At 36.5% G+C, this 19,815-nt stretch overlaps 1 protein-coding gene across 3 annotated transcripts in view; it reads right to left on the bottom strand.

Moving 5' to 3' along the window:
• CADM2 (cell adhesion molecule 2) overlaps positions 1-19,815 on the bottom strand; it is a 684,646-nt gene that overhangs the window by 58,845 nt on the left and 605,986 nt on the right. For all 3 annotated transcript variants that reach the window (XM_042789099.1, XM_042789101.1, XM_042789100.1), the window contains one exon: positions 12,212-12,390. In XM_042789099.1, coding sequence (XP_042645033.1) covers positions 12,212-12,390 — 179 coding nt within the window. The remainder of the gene's footprint in view (positions 1-12,211; positions 12,391-19,815) is intronic.

Below are 19,815 nucleotides of genomic sequence, written 5' to 3'. Positions count from 1 at the left end.
TTGTATAAAAGACCATCTTTCTAATTAAAATAGTCACAAATATTGCACTGAGCAAATCACTGAAACATATGCAACTTGCTTGAAAGAAATTAAGTAAAATTTGCAGAGCAAGGAATAGGTTAAGAGTTTTGTAATTCAGTATTTTAAATAAAAAGGTAAAGTTTTAGAGCATTTTTTGAGTCTGCAGCCTCAAATGAAGTAGCTTTATTTATCAAAAGGCATCTATATATGTCCTGATTTTGTTCACAATGCTACATTAACAAATATATATGCAGTAAAAAATAGATCTCCACCTTGAGGATTTTGTAAGATCATTATTTAGATGGTACAGAACAAGTGTTAGGGAAAGGAGGTAGCATTATTCCCATTTCACAGCTGGGGAAATGAACACAGAAGAATTAAGCAGAATGTCTTATATTTTAGAGACTTCTGAGCCTGACAGGGGAGTTCAGAATAGACCTCTCAAGTCCCATTTTAATCCTATACTAAAAAACCCAGAACAATCAAAACCGCAAAAGAGAACAAAGCCTCTTAAAATAGTATTTAAAAAAGCAGTTCTCCTTATACCTGAAGTGACAATTTCACTGTATTCAAGACAAAATGTTACCACAAAAGCCACCAAACATCTTGTAAGAATAAAGCCAGCACAATTTGCCCCAGAAGTGCAGCATTCTATCATTATTAAGATGGTGTTCTAGGCCCATTGCCACTGCTTAAAAGTCAGATTAAGGTTGTGATGTTCATTTTTATTCTTTTTAAGTAAACAGACAAGCCATATTTCCTTGTTTCACCAAGCCATAAAATAGGAGTATTCAAAATTAAATGAAATAAAGTACCAGCAGCTGGCCCTTGAAAACCTATAAGGAAAAGCTAATGTACTAATACAAATTCAGACACCAGCAGCCTTGAACAAAGATGACAGCTTTCTCAGAATGACACTTGACTCTGTGCAAAAAACTTCAAAAAGCTCAGCCGGAACTGAACTAGGAAGAAGAAAGAGGCCAAGGAGAATTTTCTAAAATTTCCCTGTTAAAGGGACAAGTGTTGAAACTAAATGGAGGTAAACAGGTTGCTGATCTCTATTTTATTATGTTTGCTACTTTCATTTCTCTGAGAAATTCAGGACAAATCACTGAAATTGCTCAAACAACTCAAAACTGACTGTAATAATTTTAAGGTTAGTAAAAAGGGATGACAGAAAATGTTATTTATTTTAAATTACTTTATTTCAAAATAAAATCAAAGGGATTCAACACTAATCTGAAATACTTTATCACAGTGAGATAGCTGTACCCCTTTGAAAATCACCTTGGGCAATATCTTTTCAACCTAAAACATAGCTTATTGTACTTCTTTGCATTGACTAATACACTTAATTCTCACATGCCTACCGCCATAGAACATTACCTGAGAAAACAAGGCCCTATATTTCCAGCTGTCAATCTTTTATGCTCTGTCTTTTTTTTTTTGCTCAGCAGAGTGCTATACATGCAGTTGAATTTCCCCCCACAACTCTCTGGGTTTGAGTAACACACTATTATGAATGGTGGGTGTCCTGGGTTTGAGTGAGTGGTGGAGTTTTTTAGTGGCAGGGGAGGGGGCTATCGGGGCGGCCCTCTGTGAGAAGCTTCTCGAAGCTCCCCCAGCTCCAAGTCAGCTCCACCTCTGCACCAAAACTGAGCCAATCAGCTGTGCCTCTGAGATAACGTATTTAAGAAGGGAGGTGGTGACAAGCAGTGGGACTTGCAAGTAGGAGTTGCGGCAGATGTGTGAACACCAAGGTCAGTGGAGGAATGGAGGAAGAAAGGAGGGGGGAGGTGTGCTGGAGCAGAGACCCCCCTGTATCCTGTGGTGAGACGGCAGGGCGGCCCCCCCTGCCACCCATGAAGATCTACAGTGAAGCCGACACTGATTTATGGCCTGTGTTTTTCACCTGGATGATCAAGGTGCTGTGCCCGAAGAAGGCCGGGGTCTTGTGGGAAAAGGCAGCCCCGCTGTTGTAATTCAGCACTGGGAGGATTGCAGCATGCGGGGGTGTCCCACACCAGAGCAGCTTGGCAAGGGCTGCAGCCGTGGGAGGGACTCCAGTTGGAATAAGTTAGTGACCCATGACGGAGCAGTGTGTGGAACACTGCGGACCATGGGAGGGACTCACATCAGAGGAAGTTTGTGAGGGACTGTCTCCTGTGAGAGGGGGACCACGATGGAGCAGGGGGAACAAGTTCCAGAAGATCCCCCCACCGAAGATGGAATAAGAGGCAGCACTGGCTGCACCCCCCATTCCCTGCCCCTGCGCCACTGGGGGAGGAGGTAGAGATATCGGGAGCAGAACTGAGCCCAGGAAGAAGGGAGGGGTGGGGGGAAGGTGTTCTTAAGGTGTGGCAATGCTTCTCACTGTCCTGCTCTGTCAAATGTTGTTAGTGTCTGTAATAAATGTATGTACTTTTTTTTCCTTCCCCTAACGAGTCTGCATTTAGCTCGTGACTATAAAGGTTGATTTTTCCCCATCCCAGTCCTATCTCAAACCCCAAGCCTGGCTCTCTGTCCCTTCTTATTGCCAAAGAGAAGGGAGAGAGAGTGAGTGGTGGTTGGCTGCCAACCAGGCTCAAACCACGACAGTGGGATACATGAAATATAGTCAATACTTAATTTTATTTAAATTATCCAGCTTCCCTTCAGGGAGGCAGACATTTGGTACCTTAACTATTAAGCCATCAAATAGGACAGTTCACGAATGGAATATTACACTATTTTTTATAAAGAATTCTTGGTCATATCTGCTATTTTATTTTAAACAAAATTATATACAAATCTGTGCAAAGATATTTCAGTTCCAGCTTGTGAATGATGAAACCCATCCAGAGATCTCCTCAATCAAGCAGCAAACTAGCTCTTCAACATGTCAGCCTCCTTCAACTCCTCCCCACCTCCTACTAATCAAGGACTAGGAAACCTGCAGAAAATATAAACCACAGAAACCACAGAGGGAAAAAGAAACCCAGTAGTGCAATGACCCACATCAATATCTAAAGAAGAAAACACCTTACACATTCCTACAGTTTTACCCTGCCAAACTTTATTTCTGTCCTTCCTCTTCTCCTTTGGTTTATTTTTTTCATCACTTGCCATGAGGCTTCATATGGGTAGTTTCAGCTGAAAGATACACCCTTCTCAGGCATGAGGTAACCAAGAAAAAGCAATTTTTTTCTTCAAGGGCGTATCTGGGGAGTAAACAATCTGTGTGGATACCAGTGAAGGAAAAGTGAAGGAAATGCATATCATATAATAAGGCAGATAAAGAAAAAAAGAAATAAAAATGTGACTTCAATTGCAAAGCAAAGATAATTTTGTTATATTGGGCCAAGAAGTCAAGCAGTTAGAACTAGAAAAAATAGTTTGTGATTGCAGTTTAGAGGTTTCCCTTTCAGAGGAGGGGCTAAAGACACTTTGGGTCCCACCACAAATTTAGACTGAACCTATGTTGTGATGAAAGATGTTATAAAGATTTTTAAATTTTGTTCAGAGAAAATTCAGATTTTTGTCAGTTTGATCTGTTTTCTAGTTGGAAGAATACTGAAAAGAAGGGGGAAAAAAAACCTTATTTGCTGTAAGGAAAATATTAATAGAATACTGTAAGAAATATTTGATTGAATATATTTTCCTTTATACAGTACAGAAATGCAGGCTAAGATAAACACCAGAAAAAGTTCATAAGTCATTAATCATTAAAATTACAAATAGCAGAAATAGAATAATCAGAACTAATAATTATTAATATCAAATTATGGATGTTAGAAATACTAATGGTTTGAGATGAGCAAATTTCTAAGTGTCTACTTCTCTCTGAGTCTCTATGCTCATTTTCACATGTGATCAGAGACCTTAGATACAGAACTTCTCAAAGCTCTCTGAGAAAGATACACAATTTTTACAGAAGCTTTCCCTACCCCTCTCAGACTCAGGATGCTTTTTGCAATCTCCTCAAAGCATCTATATCTGAGCATTTACTCAAACCCAATGATTTGTGCTACCTTCCCAGGGTTTGTAATCTTAGTTGAAACAAAACATGGTACTGATGTATCACCAGGCTAGCATCACCAGTTGACATTTTAAGCAATGTCACTACATAGTGTATCATTTTCCTTTCATGAATTGAGTGAAAAACTGAGCAACCTATTCTCAAAACAAAGAGAAGTTATAAAAGCACCATATGAGAAAAACAGAGATAGGACACCCTTATCTGCATTCCACGTAGCACCTAATGATGCAGGAAAGATTTCAATTTAGAAAATTACTAAGTCACTTTAATAATTCCTTTCTGCTTTGAGTTTTGTGAATAATAAATGATCTAGATGGCAAGAGAAGATCATTAGCAACTGTTAGACTATAACTTTGTCATCAGTCTCAAGTGAAATCATTCTGTTCACAGTTATATTTTCTTCATGAAGATTGCATATGATGTTCATAGACATGGTAATTTTACATTCTGACCTCTTAAACAAAAAACTCAATTCAAGTAAAGTTCAAGAATGCTAGAGGTATAAGCAATAGCAAAGCTTAAATCCAGAAAAATTAGAGAGCAAGCTGTGCTACTACAGCAAATCGGTGATAATAAACTTATCAGTACTATTTTAGAAATACACACCACTTAAGATCAGTTAAAACAGCCCTTTTCAAAAGAGCAACAGCAATATATCTAGTATATCTAGTTCAAAAAGTATCTTACTGTAGATGCTTTACCCATATACAAGCATCCAAAATGTTAACTTTATGCAATTAATGTGTATGGAGAAAAAACTCATACTCATTATAATTCAAAACTAACACAATCTCTTCCTTTTCAGAAATCACATAGGGAATCCAAATTAAGAACTATCACATTAGGCAAATATGTGCACAGAAAATGAAATATTTTCAAGTGTTGTGTGTTATTAAAGACAGTATCTAAAACTACAGGTTTTTAGAATAAGTACAACTTCTATTAAAATAGGGATAAACTATATGTGTTAAGGGTTAGACCTGGAGAAAAATTTGCTGCAACCACCAGGAGAAAAAAAAAAAAAAAAGGGGTGGGGGGTTGGGCGCAGGGAAGAAAAGCAAACCCCAGACAAATTCAGATTTAATTCAGCTGAAATACTCTGAATTCAATAATTTCAGCTGTATGGAAAACAGTAATAATTAAAATCTTCCAGATGTTAACTAACAAAATTAATTTATTTTAAAAGTTTTCTTTCATTAAAAACAGTATTTTAATGTAAAAATATAGAAGTTTCAGACAGATTTCCTGAAAGCATTACTCTGATTTGGAATATTATTTCCTTGACATTTCCAAAATAAATTTGAGCTTATCTGAAAAAAAAAAAAAAAAAATTGTATCTTATTTTTCTAAAGTCAACATAAATGAAGAAATATCAGTTCACACACTCAACTAGACCTCACTATTCAAGTATTTATCAACAAAAAGCAATTTCAAAGTAGCTGCCTTGCAAATGTTCAGGGATAATAGCTGGACAATTCATCCATAAAATTAAGCCAACAATTCCACCATAAGTTTCTTCACAGACTTCTCATACTTAAAAATGTCAACTAAACATTCTTCTTCTTTAGTCCAATAATAAAAGCTATATTACACAATGATTTCTTAATTCATCTGTTTGTGCAGCATTCATCTGCATTGTGCTTTAAGGCCTGAGCCACCTCTTTTAGCATAACTGAGAGTCCTCTAGAGAAGTTAACTTTACTATCATGATAGTGATTTAATACCTTAATGTCACTTTAGAATGTTGATGTAGACGCAAAATCAAAATATTTCAACACAATTTAAAGGGTTATGCTTTGCAGAATAAAACACAATTAAATTATCCTTTTGTTTATAATGCTACCTTTAACATAGGGTTATAATGAGTTACTTTTTTAGGCGTGTCACGGTGAAACCTCACTCCTCTACACCTCAGCTTTTGCGAGAAAACCATTCAGTTGCTGTGAATTTCAAAAGATATGAAGATTAAAAAAAAAAAAAAAAAAAAGATCTCTTGCTGGATAAGTTACCAAACCTCTGTTTGTTTGGTTTTGCTTGTGTGGGGGTGCACGTGCTCTGTGTGTGTGTATGCATACATGCATAGCAAAGAAGGGGAAAAGAGAAAAATTAAAAAAGAGATGCTTTAGGGGTAAGCAAGGCTGCTGAGAAGGAGCAAGTCTTCAGGATCATTCTTTATTTGTTTTTCATCTGAAAGCTCAGGCTCCTCTTCCTGACAGCTGTCTTCTGTACATTTTTATATTATTTTTACTTTTTATAAGATGGGAATAGGAGAGACTTTTCACCTCTTTTAAGAACTCAAACCTGAGAAAATCTTTCAATTCAAACACAGATATTAAAAAAAATCTCAAAACTAAAAAGCATAGGTATTCACGTGCATAGAATTTCAAATGAAGTCTTAAGCAGTCTTTTGAGACTTATATTCTTGATATGTCTTGATTGCTGTAAGGGCAAGGTTGTTTTTTTGCTAAAAACACCCTCTATTGTAGCTGTACATGTTATTATTGTTCCATTATACCATGGGTCTCCTCAATTCTCTTTTCACAAAGCCCAGGCTTTGTTCACTCAAATGATAGGATTTTCCTATAGGCAAAGAAAGTACTTTCTCTGAGATGTGTCTGTAAATGAGATGCTTCAACTTAGGAACTATAAAGGAGGGAACTTTAGAAAGTGTCCATCTACCTCAATCTCTAGGGTCTTAACACCAAGACAGAAGGCAACTAGATTACTGATGAGTGTGCTGCTTCACATGGATGCTGTTTCCTTTCTTTCCCACTTCCCCCTGGCCCATTCAGTGAATATTTTAAATGCATTTTTTGATATATGTTTCTGAGACTAACGTGTCCAAAACCAGTGCACAAGGCTTATCAGAGACCTGTAGTGAAAATATTTGCAAACCAGGAGATCTACTGCCTTTCTGATAAGTTCCGTTTTCAAAAAAAAATAGAAAAAAATATCACTTCAGTTTTATTTGAAACTACTGTTGTACTCAGTTTTTACTTTCATAGAGTGAAAGATGTGCACAAGTGAGTTACAGAAATAAAGGAAGACGAGGGCACCCTGTGAGAACATTGCAATGGAAATTAAACATAATAAAAATGTGATAGTGGGCAAAAATAAAGGAATCTAGAACAGATAGAGGTAGTGGAGTTTGTTTCACTTCAGATGTGTGTTGTATTCCACAGTTTCCACTAGCTTAAAAAGAAACTTGTATAGAAGTGTATGGTGATGGAATTATGGGTGGCAACAGAAGGTGAGCCTCTATGAATGTATTTGGAGGCAGGAGTTAACAAACTAAGGTATCTGGTGCAAATTTGGCATGGTGTTGTTCCAGATATGGAGATCAGTCAATCACAGAGAATGACTGCTAGATCAAAAATGAAGGAAAAGGTAAAAAAGAGACCATGAAAGAAGGAGAGTAGATACAAGGAACAGGAATCCAGGAAATGCAGAGTCAAAGATCACAATTAGTGAGAAATTTAGAGCGAGGTGGAAATACTTGAGAATCTATTGAAGGGAAGCAGCATGAAAATAAAACTGATTTTAACTGCATACTTACAGCACCAACAGCAAAAATGGCCAAATAGATTGGAAAGTTGGGAATTGAAGTGATCAAGCAGCAGGCTTAAGAAAACAAAAGAGAATATTTTTTCCTCAAAGTACATAATTCAGTTCATAAACTATTTGCCACAGGTTACTGTGAAAGCTAAGATGATAAATGTTTTGAAATAGGACTGGACAAACAGGTAGAAGATAAATACATCATAGTCGAAAGGAAAAGTGTACTGGGACCTTTGGTCTTACACATTGTAGGAGATCTTCTGTTTGAAAGTACATTTCAAAATATTAATGAGGATGCACTTGGTCTTTCAGTTGCCTTTATTTGCAAAAAATAGCTTGCACAAGAAAAAAATGCAAAATAATTGAGAGGCTGAAGTCAAGGTAATATGTTATACCACTTTTTATTCTCCAGAGATACTGAGTTACTGGCTCAATCACTTTCTACCCTATGTATAATTGTGGCAGTAAGAACTGTCTTGACCATCCACAGCTGCTGATTCATGCAAACTTCCATATTGCTTTGATAGACAACTGATGTACAACACATTAGAGCTCTGAATATTTCAATTAATTGAATGTGTGTCTTTAGATTGGCAAATCGGGATATTTCACCGAGGTACTTTATTTCAAATAGGTCTGCAAATTATCAGATATTGCTGTTTCCATTAAGAAGATTTCCCAATGATGTGGACTTCTGTTGCCCACTCAATATAATGTTGAACTAAGTCTTCAGTAGTGACATCCAGAGGTTATGAACTACTGCTACATACATACCAGCTGTGTGTTCAGGTTTGATGGAATACCTCCTTTCTCAACTCCAGCTAAATCAATGCAGTTATTACCTAAGGTTTGCAAGCAGAATCTATGGGTTTGGGTTGACCATCATGAGTCTGACAGGTAGCTCTGTTTACTGATGATTAATGACAAAGGTAAACAAAAAATTCTTAATAAATTGGAAGAGAGTGAAAATTGCCTGGGGCCCATTACCAAAGAGAGGGTGTAATATATCTAGCCAGAATGTGCACTTCTAAAGCACTAAGCTCGCCAATTAGAATACAGAATTGACAACAGCTAGAGGCATTAAAGCTTCTGTCTTTGTTACTGCGCGAGACAAATGTTTGAGTAAATTACATGTCTTGTCTTTGTACTGCTGCCTATAAACTCCGACTTTGTGCCCACCTTCCTGCTTCATGAAGTGTTTTCTTGATGTTTATTATTAATAATAAAAGTTAAGATAAATGAAAGTTGCAGTCATATTGATTCAGCAAAGCAGCAAAGTCCATGTCTTTTACCTGATTCAAATATATTTCTATTCTCTGAAGTCTGCTTGCTTTAATTATACTACAAATCTAAAAAGAATTTTTATGTTATCAGATACTAATTATATCAGACAGACTGCCTTTCAACTGCTTATAACAGTATTTATTTCCACTGCCATCACTTAACATCAAAACAGTATTACTTCATCATTTACAGTGTCTAGGTTGGTCCAGTTAAAGGCATGATACTCTTTGCTTGATTTGTATAATCAATATGTATAAATACTTTGCTTACCATTAATTTCTAGTTATGAAGAACTATACCTTCCATTTTTAGGCAAGCTTCTCTCTACACTAAAGCTGTCTAGATCTCCTCTGAGTTAGGAAGATAAGTTCAGAAATCGAGAGAATTAGTAGACTGAGTCCCACTAAGGGGATTTCATAGGGAAAAATAGGAATAGAAGCCAGATGAAACTTTTACAACCTTAATAAACAGAGAGACAGAAAATCTGTTTAAGTAGAAGTGAAAAAAGGGAAAAATGTAGAGGAAATCACAGTATAAGAAAAGCAAAGCTGTGGATCAGGTTACACTCCCCTGCCTCTGCAGGGGATACCTTCCATTGATGTTCTTTGCTTTCTTATACAAGCTCGCCTGGAAAAACTGAATCAGCCATAGTATCCGTCTAAATTTGGGCATGTGATTTTCATTCTTTCTCTCCACCACTGCAACTCCTCTGGGCTCAAGAGTTTCCTAGAAAACTATTAGTTGTTTAACAGCTGTGGAGTCGGACTTCCAGAGGCTCCATTAAGGCAGTGGCTACTAACACTCAGGACACTTATGTCTTGCTCCTTACAGATCTGGTAGGTCATTCTCCTAGACCTTGCTTCCTTGACCTGCAATTCAAAAGAATCTCTTGTGTCGAGATTTTTCTCTTCATGCAGATTGCTCCCACCTGCCTTCCCATATCTTCATGAACATACTTCCCCTTATGTTAAATCTGGCATGTACTTGTAGTAGAAACCTAACATTCAAGGTAAGAAGGTGTACTTATATGATAAATGAGCTCTAACAAATGAGTAGGACAAAAAAAATTACATCGATACATCAGGCACAGGGGAAGGGATGAGAAACCAAAAGATGCTGCTAGATATATTTAGGAATGTATAGAAAAAAAATACATCCTCTATTAAATGGAAGAATGCATCTCAGAAAATGATAAAAAATAGGTTTTCTAGCCCCCAGAGAGAGAGAGAGAAGGAGAGAGAGAGAATATTGTATAATTTTGGGAGGATTATGTTTCACTCGAGACATTCATGAATTTAATGAGCTAAAGAAGGGGTAAGACACTGCTTAAATTGATCTATACAACTGATTGTGCTACACTTGATAAAATAATTGTGTCAGTCTATTCTGTACTTAAAATAAACTTAACAACTCTGAAACACAGTAAGTTGTTAAGCACTAAACATCATCACATGCTCTGTCACATTACTCCCATTGTTTCAGAAACCTCAGAAGCACCTGACATTTACCTTCTCTAGTTCTAACACTGGAATTGCAGAAATGCAATTAGGAAGACTCTGGTACTCATAACAGAAAAGGTCAGCAATGTGCAAGGTAAACCTGATAACATGCCTAATGTGCTGCCAAACATAACAAAATGCCTTCCTGATAATGAATGATTTTACAGACTGCCATGAAGTTGTTTCAAGATAATCAGATCAACAGGGGGCATGCCACTATGTGAAAGACACACAGGAGATCGTGAAATATTCTTTGATAGGAGAATATTGTAAACTCGCCACTGATGGAAAGATTTACCATTATAAAAGGCCATGTTTTCAGAAATAATCACATAAATTGGGCAAAACCCACAAATGACAGAAGCTTCAACATTTGGTAAGTGCAGAAGCCATTACCTCACCAAAGGCAGTGCACTTGGTGCCTGTAGCCAACAACCAATAAACCACCATCTCCAGGATATATAAGACATATTTTCTTTTTCTTTTCTTGTAGTAATCAATGTAAGTAGAGGTCAGAGGGTTTAGTTTTTCTGTTTAACACAGAAATACTCACGCAGCAGTACAGGCTCTGTATTCCTCATGTAAAGACTTCCTCCTTACTTGTGCCACTAATCCTACATGAACTAAGAGTGAATTTTAAGAAAAATGAAAAGTAATCTAAGGGGATCTTTTGATAAATGACATTTCATCAACAGTGCCAAAATATAGCTCATTTCTGAAAGCTGAAAGTAGCACTTATTAGAAGTTTTCTGCCAAAAACCTAAATGTAAGTTAAACCTTTAATGAAAAATGTTTTTGAGACTTTACAAACACCAAAGGAACATATATTTGTTATACTTGAATTCATCATAAGCAAATAAAATCTATATAGTTTGCATGTCTACTTAGAGACTACAATTCATATTAGATTGTTTCACTTTATTTTGTCAAAGTTATATGAAATTGTATTTTTTCAAAACTAAAGGGAAAAAATGTATCATCATGAATTACAGTGAATCTTTTGCTTCTATACTCACTTAAATTAAAATTCAAGTTACAGAACTCGTAATCTTCCAGGAATTATCACATACTTATCTATGATAAGAGAACATTGTTTTGAGACTGCTAGATCCATATTGTAAAACTGTATTAAAGGCAAATGCTAACTTTGTATTATAGTTTCTCCTATACCTAAGGTATATCAATCTGTTTCATGATCAACATAAAAGCCAGCTATTCTTTTAATGTGACGTGTATTGCTGCCTAATTAATTAAGGAAAACGAATCAGCTGTAATTTAACATGAACCTTCCTATTTTTAATTTTTATTAGAAGTTATCATGAATTTAGGACATGACATATTTTTGAGGATTGACTGTAACAATAGGCCAGATGATGGTAAATTAATTTATATAAGCTGAATTTTCTCAGTGACAGTCTATAATGTGTGTGAAGAAAAGTATCTGATGTCCTGTCTTTGGTGGTCTATCAAAAACTAAACAAAAAACCTCTAGCACCAGTCTGGTATTTCTATATTTCCCTTCATATATCCTTTTGTAACCAGCTTTATCTGAACAGCACGTGCCTGAGATAAGTATTTATAAAACAGTACAGGTGCTTACTTTGCAAAAAGCTCACAACATAAGTGAACAGATTTTGTTTAAAACTGTATGAAGAAAGGTATGCCAGTAAAAGGAAGTAAACACACTCCCCACAACTAGATGATAGCATCAATAAATGTGACATCATACTTCTAGTTTTTTCTTGCTATTCTTTCAGTAAAGATCATAAGCAACTGACTGTATTTCCTTGAAATGCTACATATACATAACATGCACCAAAACCACACTCACCATGTACTATCAGGACATATTCTGTGCTGTTTCGGCCAATAGGATTTTTTGCTTCACATCGGTATGTGCCATTGTCTGTTTTGTTTAGGAAACTGATGCTTAGGACCCTGCCGTTGACAACCATTCTCTCTGGATCTGGTAGTTCTCCGCCATCCTTTGTCCACAGTACTGGTTCTGGCCTGTTGGATCCAAAGCAATGCATTTAATCAGATACATGAAGCATGTATATGCAACATATGAATCAGAAACAGCATAATCAGAAACTTATGAATAGAAAAATGCCATCAAAGAATCATCAATGATCATCTGAGTTACTGGATATAATGTATTGTCACTATTACAACCTCATCATTCTGGATGGGAAGTGCTAAAGAAAGTGAAAGAACAAATAGGGAAGAAAAACAAAGAAGGAAACAGAATGGTACTGGAACAGGCCAAGATCCTTCCTAAATTAAATAATAGTTCTTGTAAGGTTTCAGGGCCCACAGTTCAGCAAGATGCTTGGCAAGCTAAGTGAAAACAGCTTTCCATTTGTGTGATGAGCAATATGGTCCTGTGTGGCTGACAGGCATCAGAAATCATGCAAGCAGGCTAAGGTAGATGTAAATGGTTTGTAAATGGATTCTAAAATTATTTAGGCCATTCACATTCACAAGTGCACTTGCATGCGCTGAGTGTTTTCCCTGAACCAGGCATATCAGTCTCAAAGTAGCACATCTTACACACAATCTAAATTTGTTCTGTTGCTGCATTGTGTCACAGCTCATCCCTTTTCCATCCCTTCTGCACCCTTCCCTCAAATAATTGCTTGTTATGCATGTTATCAAAAGCAATATAAGATTTGACTTAAAATCCTGGATTTCCTTCTTTTGTCAAACCTTTCCTTTTGTGCCTCATAAACTCGCATCAAACAAGCCAAAGGCAAAGCACTGACAGCAATAACCCCCTAGGCAAGTTAAGGGCACCGCAGAGAATGGAACTGACTGTCTTGCAGTTTCACATATACCTTCCCACTGGCAAATGATACCTAACTCTTTCATAAAGACTCTAAAGAAGCTCTACAGTCCATGAGATTTCCCTAACAGACAACAGGATGTATTTATTACTGGCATGCAGTCTTTACTTACACATAACAAGATCTACTTTCACATTTACATGAGGGAAATTGCCAAAAAGACAAGTCCATGACTGGGAATGAAAAGCTGGCTTACTGAATCCTGACTAATTCACAAACAAACAGAGCATCTCAGATCCTTAGATACTAGTCACTAAAGCAAGATATATACAGCCTAGGGATTCACTGCTACGTTACTTGTATCTGGTAACTTTGTATATGATAACCTAAATATCAAACTCTTTCTTTTGAGTACACTACTCAGTAATTTCAGTCAGAAGCAGTTCTAGATTTTCACATTTATTTGCTAGGAGAATGTTACATTATATTTTCCAATTGAAGTATGCAGTTGTATGACTAAATAATAAAACAAAACATAAAACACTTATAACATCAGCAGATGCCAAATTAGTTGCTAGTCTTACTCAAGAAATACTTAATTTCACTGATTTAAGCAGGTGTTTAAGGCCTATTAAATATTATAAGTGTTAAGAATAAGAATTAAACCTAAATACCTAAAGAGAAACATTTTACCAAAATGTGGCCTCATGTACAGAAAATTAGTCCTAATGACTGCAATGACATGATTTTCTTTCAAGTTACGCAAGACAGGTAAACAAAGTGAATTTTTCTGAAATGCCCCTATTTCTATAAAATTTATATTTCTTTTAGAAGTAAAAATACTATAACATGTTTCTTTTGAAAAATAACAGAGATTTATACACATTTTAGTAATATTTGGATGACACCCTGATAAATCATTGTTGAGCTTGTTACCTAGACTGGCTATTCTCTGAAGTTATGACTTTATAAGAAAATCATATACTCAGGGAATAAAACAGAATTCACATAACTTTAAACCAAGGATTAAGAACTGTCGGTGTAATGGACCCTATTTATACTATACTGTAAATATGTCTTAATACTCTTCCTAGATGCACTTTCAGGAATTGGTATTTAAATACATGACAGACAAAATACACACTTCCTTTCTGCTTAATGCAAGCAGGGAATCTAGATGTCCATACTGTAGCAGAAACATTGCCCTACATAGTTCACAACATTAAGGTGTGATTTATTTTGATATGCTAAGGTGGATTTGTTCAATTTTCTAGAAAACTCCTCATTGTTCCCCATTTACCAATTTACTCTGAATCTGTAATCCCAGGAGTGGAAACTCTGAAACTTTGGCTACAGTGTGCACCACTGCTTTCATAAATGGCATGTTAAAGAAACTTCTGTGCAGTGGTAATTTGTGGAACTTACATTTTAAATTGAAATTAGATGACACATCCTAGGGGAAAACCCATAGGATAACAAATAAGTATGAAATGGAGCCTTAGTTACAAGTAATCCAGGGAGCTTTGTCACGTTGTAATATACCAACTCTAGTCTTATGCAGAGTGCTCAGCTTATGGTTGCAAAATGATGGTGGCAGAAAAATCACATCAGGCAGATATATATATTCTGGATGTCGGGAAAGCTGCTAATTAACAGTTAATATTAAGCCATCCTGTGCTGGCTTAGTGGCAGCATCAGAACAGTTCCGGGGCAGCTGGCCCATGGTCAACACATGATGGTGGCTGGGCACAACTCTCGCTCCTTCTCACCACTCTCAGAGAGGATGATGCCTAAAGCAGCAATTCTGTCACAGCCACAGAATTAAATTTTGCCCGCACTGCTGGGAAGATTTGAGACACTCTGGTCTAAACAATTAATTAGTTAGGCAGAAGTGAGCTAAGAACGAGACATGCTCATGCAACTGGCATGCTGCTGTGGTCAGTGACAAGGGGGATGGCTGTTTAAGGAAAGCATGAGAGTGTGGCCATTTCCTGTGGTCCACTCCCCCTGTCCTCTGCCAGCATTCACAATCATGGATATTGGAGGGCAGATCTCTTGTTCTTTTTTGCATCCACTTAGTATTTAGCCCTGTTGCCTATGAATGTTTCCAACACTCTTTTGAATCTGCTTATACTGTCTGTTGACACAGCCTCCTGTGGCAATGAATTCTGGAAGTTCCCTACCTGCTGTGCAAAAATGTGTTTACTTTTATCTGTCTTACACTGATCTCCTAGCAGTGGCAATGAATCTTGCAGGATCTGGTAACATTTTTGCACATTATAACCTTGTTATAATTTAAGATAGCCTTGTGCTTAGTAGGCCTCTTTCTCTCCCTCCTCTGTCTGAATTTGATACCTTCTGAGATTATTGGCAGGGGGAAAAAAAAAAAAATCACGAGAAAAAAGGGTAACCGAACTGTAAATTTAGAGTATATTGGCTATTTCTTGATAATTACTTTAGGACCTTCATTGTCCAAAGCACAAACGCAGCTGAAACAATGATAGGGAAGAAAAGTATGAATTCCCCATAGTTTATCCTATTGAAACATGTTCATGGGTGAAGATCCAGACTGAGGTTCTTTCTCCTACTTAACATTCTGCAAGGGTTCTAGCTCAGGTGGAGGATATTTAGGTTTGACATTCCAAACCATCTAGCCAACATGTACACTTGCAATATTGCACATTTTTCTCCATTGAATATACCTCCAACATTGCAGAATTTCAGTTTTTCTTCATGTACTAAAGAGTTGTCATAATGCTATCTGTGACTGTGTGGACTGGAACAAACAGGGTACCCCTGTGCCTTGCATTTGTCCTTACTTCAAGTTGAATCACGCTTACCAGCTTAATAGCCATTTTTCTCAGACAATCCTGAAAACATCCATCTTGGAGCACAATAGCTATAAAGTCAGAACGAGCACTGTGGCCACTACTGCAATTGCACGTCACTACCTTTGCACATTTCATGGCACAAACAAGCTCACTGACCTGCTGTGTCCTAATAGGAGCATGCAGCCACCCAAAGAACAAGTCCATCCTCCCTGTCTCCCATCTTGGATGAGAGGTGCTTTTCTATATTCCTGGTTTCATCCCTCCCTTGTGGATGCAGTTAAGTGTAAATGAGCTGTGCTACCACTGAGACCCTTCATTGGGTTGAGGGAGGGAGCAGAGCCAAAGCACCAAGATGCTATTTTCTTCCCCAAAGCACAGCTCTGCTTCTGGCTTACCTATTCTAATTTGCTCCCAGTGTGACACCTTTTAAAACAAAAACAAACAAATTAAACATGCTGTACTGACGAAATTATTTCAAAGACACAGCTCAACTGTGACAGCCCATGCTATTTCTTTGGCTAGTATGTATTGGTTTCACTGATTTGGCTTTGCATGCAGCTGCCCACAGTGGCACTGTCAGGACTGTGTTAAACTGAAAGAAGCCAGAGATACTAATCACAAGCATACTAAAAATTCTTAATTATGACCAATGATTTCTCTGCAAGCCCCCCAAAAGAAATTAGAACTCTATAGTCTTCAGAACTGCTAAATGGACTTAGATTTTGGTATAATTTATGTTTAATCCTAGTAGAAATGCCCAGAAGCTTTCAGTAACTGACTTGCAAAAGGGAACTGATTTTTGGTATAAATAAATGATTTCGTTAACTGTCTGCATGTTAGCATCAACTTTACATAAAAAGCAACAGAATTTGGTATTCTTTCTCAGTCAAACTGAAATGGGACTAAAATGAGGATATGAAAAATTGGTATCATGATCCAGGATGATTCATGTTTTATATTGTGGAACAATATTTTTGCAAGTAATTTAGCAAAGAATTTGTAAATAAAGCAAAATTATTTTCTAATCCTGAGGCTAAGAAAACTTTTCTTCCAAAATAAATCAGAGAGAAAGCTAAGGGCAAACTGGAATGTGTTGGGAAAAAAGATGTTTTAAAAACCACAGTCAGATGTGATCAGAAAATAACACTTTAGCACAGAGTTCCCTTTTCAACAAGTGCTTATGTAACATGAAAGTTAACAGTTAATGTTTAAGTCCACATTAATATTTTTGATAATCTAGACCTTCAAAGTTTCACAGTAGTATTTTAAAACAAGCTCATTAATTTTCCATTCTTTTTTCCATCCTTAACCAAAGGACTATGATGTTTCAGTGCTTTCCTATAATTCTTTCTAGCGATATCTTTATATCTAACCATTATATCTATCTTAATTTAGCCTTCATTTAAAAATGATACATAGATCTATCATATCACCTCTTCTTTCTGAACAAAGTAAATTTAAGCAATGTAATCCATTCCCACTTGAAAGTTCTTGGCACTATTCATTTTTGTTGCCCTTTTCTGAGTTTTGTGTACAGAAAGGTCATATACAAAATGTTCTTCACTGAGACCTTAGTAAACAACACTCAGATAACTTATGGGCCCATAATATCAGCGCAAGATAACATTTTAATTTCCATAAGATCACACACAAAAACCCCCCCAAAACAACAACTACAAAAACCTGTGCGGGCTTTTAACATACTCGGTTTCACTGAGGACATCATTATCCATCAGGGTATATAAGCATCCTGTCAAAATTTTGTAGTCAATGTGGGTAAAACCAAGAGAGTTGGAAGAAGGATTGGTGGAACACTAACAAGGCAAGTAAATTCATTATTTTGAGTATGGACCTCTTGAGCAATGCCTTTTACTTCTCCAAACAGGGGCACACTTGTATTCTTCTAAGTCCATAAGAACATAATCTAGTGGATATTCTCAAATGAGTAATGAAAAAGGTATCACCACATTTATCAGAGTATTTTTTTGTTGAAATCCTGGTGCAATGTTAAAAGTCATCCAAGGGAATGATTGCTTCATTAATTTGAAACTTACAGTTTCTCTGTGTTGAGAATCTGGATTTTTAGCTTTGTTAGTTAATCCTCATGTTGAAAACTGAAATCCTGAGGGAACCTCCTGTTTATATAAAATCTCAGTCTGATGAGTCATATTGGGATGATCTGATCTGGGAGCATTTAATCTATCAAAAACATCAATATCCACAGTTACTATCCTTTCATAAAAGGTTTGGATAGATGGTTTTTATTTTATAAGGACTCTCTGTGATTTTGTAGTTCTGCAAAGCTTGAGTAACCCCCGTAGAGTGTTCTTCTCCCCAGAAGAATTAGTCAAGAATAAGTACCTTTTATGAAGTTCCCTTTTCTTAAGAAAGAAGCTTTGAACATCTGAACTGACTATTACATTTGTTTCTACATTTCTCTTTTAAGTATCTCAGCAGACATAATGTATCCCAGGAATATTTCTGATGTCCTATACCAATGTTTTTTAAAAGGTTAAGAATTAAATTACCAATTTATGTTAAAAATGAGGTGGCAATAAAATATTGTTTTCTAGTTTTTATATCATAAAAACTGGACTGGAATTCACAGCTATAAAGACAACAGGAACAACAAGAAATGTTGAAGACATTTGCAGTGTATTATGACTTTTAAAAAGTTGCTTGAATTATAAAGATGTGACAGGAATTTCAAACGTTGTTAGTATTCATCATTTACAGAAAAAAAAAAAAAAAAGAGAAAACCAAAAACAGGGAGAAAAAAAAAAAAAGATAGCAGAAAAGAAAAGAAAAAACCCAAACCAACCAACCAAAAAACCCCAGGCCTCTTCAGCACTTACCTTCTGTCCTGGATACAGATAAAGTCTTTCCTTTGTCCATCACAAATGCACTTGGGTGATAGGCCTCCCTGCCTGTAGCTTGTTTTGGATAAATCAGGAAGTCCTCTCACCTTCAGATTGGCTCACTGGATTACAGGTGCTAACCATGCCTATATGATAGACTAAATTTGCAGCCAAAAGTCCTTATCCCTCAGCAGCCTGTGACAGCAATTGATTAAAGTGACTCAGGAAGAGTCTTTTCAAAGCAAAGGCATTTATTCTTTTACCCAAAGATACAAAGTATAGATTGCTAAGGGGTAAAAGAGTAATTTTTCATATTCATATTTCCCCCTATCTACACTCTGATCTCTCCTAATTTTTAAGGCTTTTTCCTTAATTTTAAGGCTCCTTTCAGGTCAGTTAGTAGCCACATTTGCCTGTAATAACCTGACTGTTCTCCTTCTGCCATAATTCTCTTTCCTTCTGTATCTCCCTCTCATCAGGCTGATAACCCATTTCCCTTTATTCTTTAGTATCTTTAGAGTCTAGGATGACCTTTGACTTAAGGCTTTCAGCCCTTAATACAGCTGTGTAATGCTGCTGCTCTCTGTCTGGACAGCTTTTTCCCAACTGATCACCAACCCACTATAATGTTAACTTATTTGAAACTATTTACCTGTAGTTTCTCCCCTGCCTTCTGTGCCATCCTCCCCCCCTACCCTCCACAAAATGTTTCCTTTATGTTAGTCATTTTCAAGAAGGCAAGGCAATATCAAATGAATATCCTGAAAAGTGCATAATCCATATATATATGTATCTATATATGAAGTTTCTTACCTAATTCCAGTATTATTCACAGTCTTCCAAAAGAAGTATAAAAGATCCTGCTGTGAATAACATTTTGGAGATTGGCTTTCTCATAGTCATGAGACAGATCAACAAGAGAACTTATGTGAAATCAGAAGACACCTTATCAGTGAATTG

The sequence above is a fragment of the Tyto alba genome, unplaced genomic scaffold, assembly GCF_018691265.1.
Source record: "Tyto alba isolate M040663 unplaced genomic scaffold, T.alba_DEE_v4.0 Super-Scaffold_14, whole genome shotgun sequence".
NCBI lineage: Eukaryota > Metazoa > Chordata > Aves > Strigiformes > Tytonidae > Tyto > Tyto alba.
The sequence above is the reverse complement of the archived record's forward strand: the minus strand, read 5'-3'. Positions and strand labels throughout refer to the sequence as shown.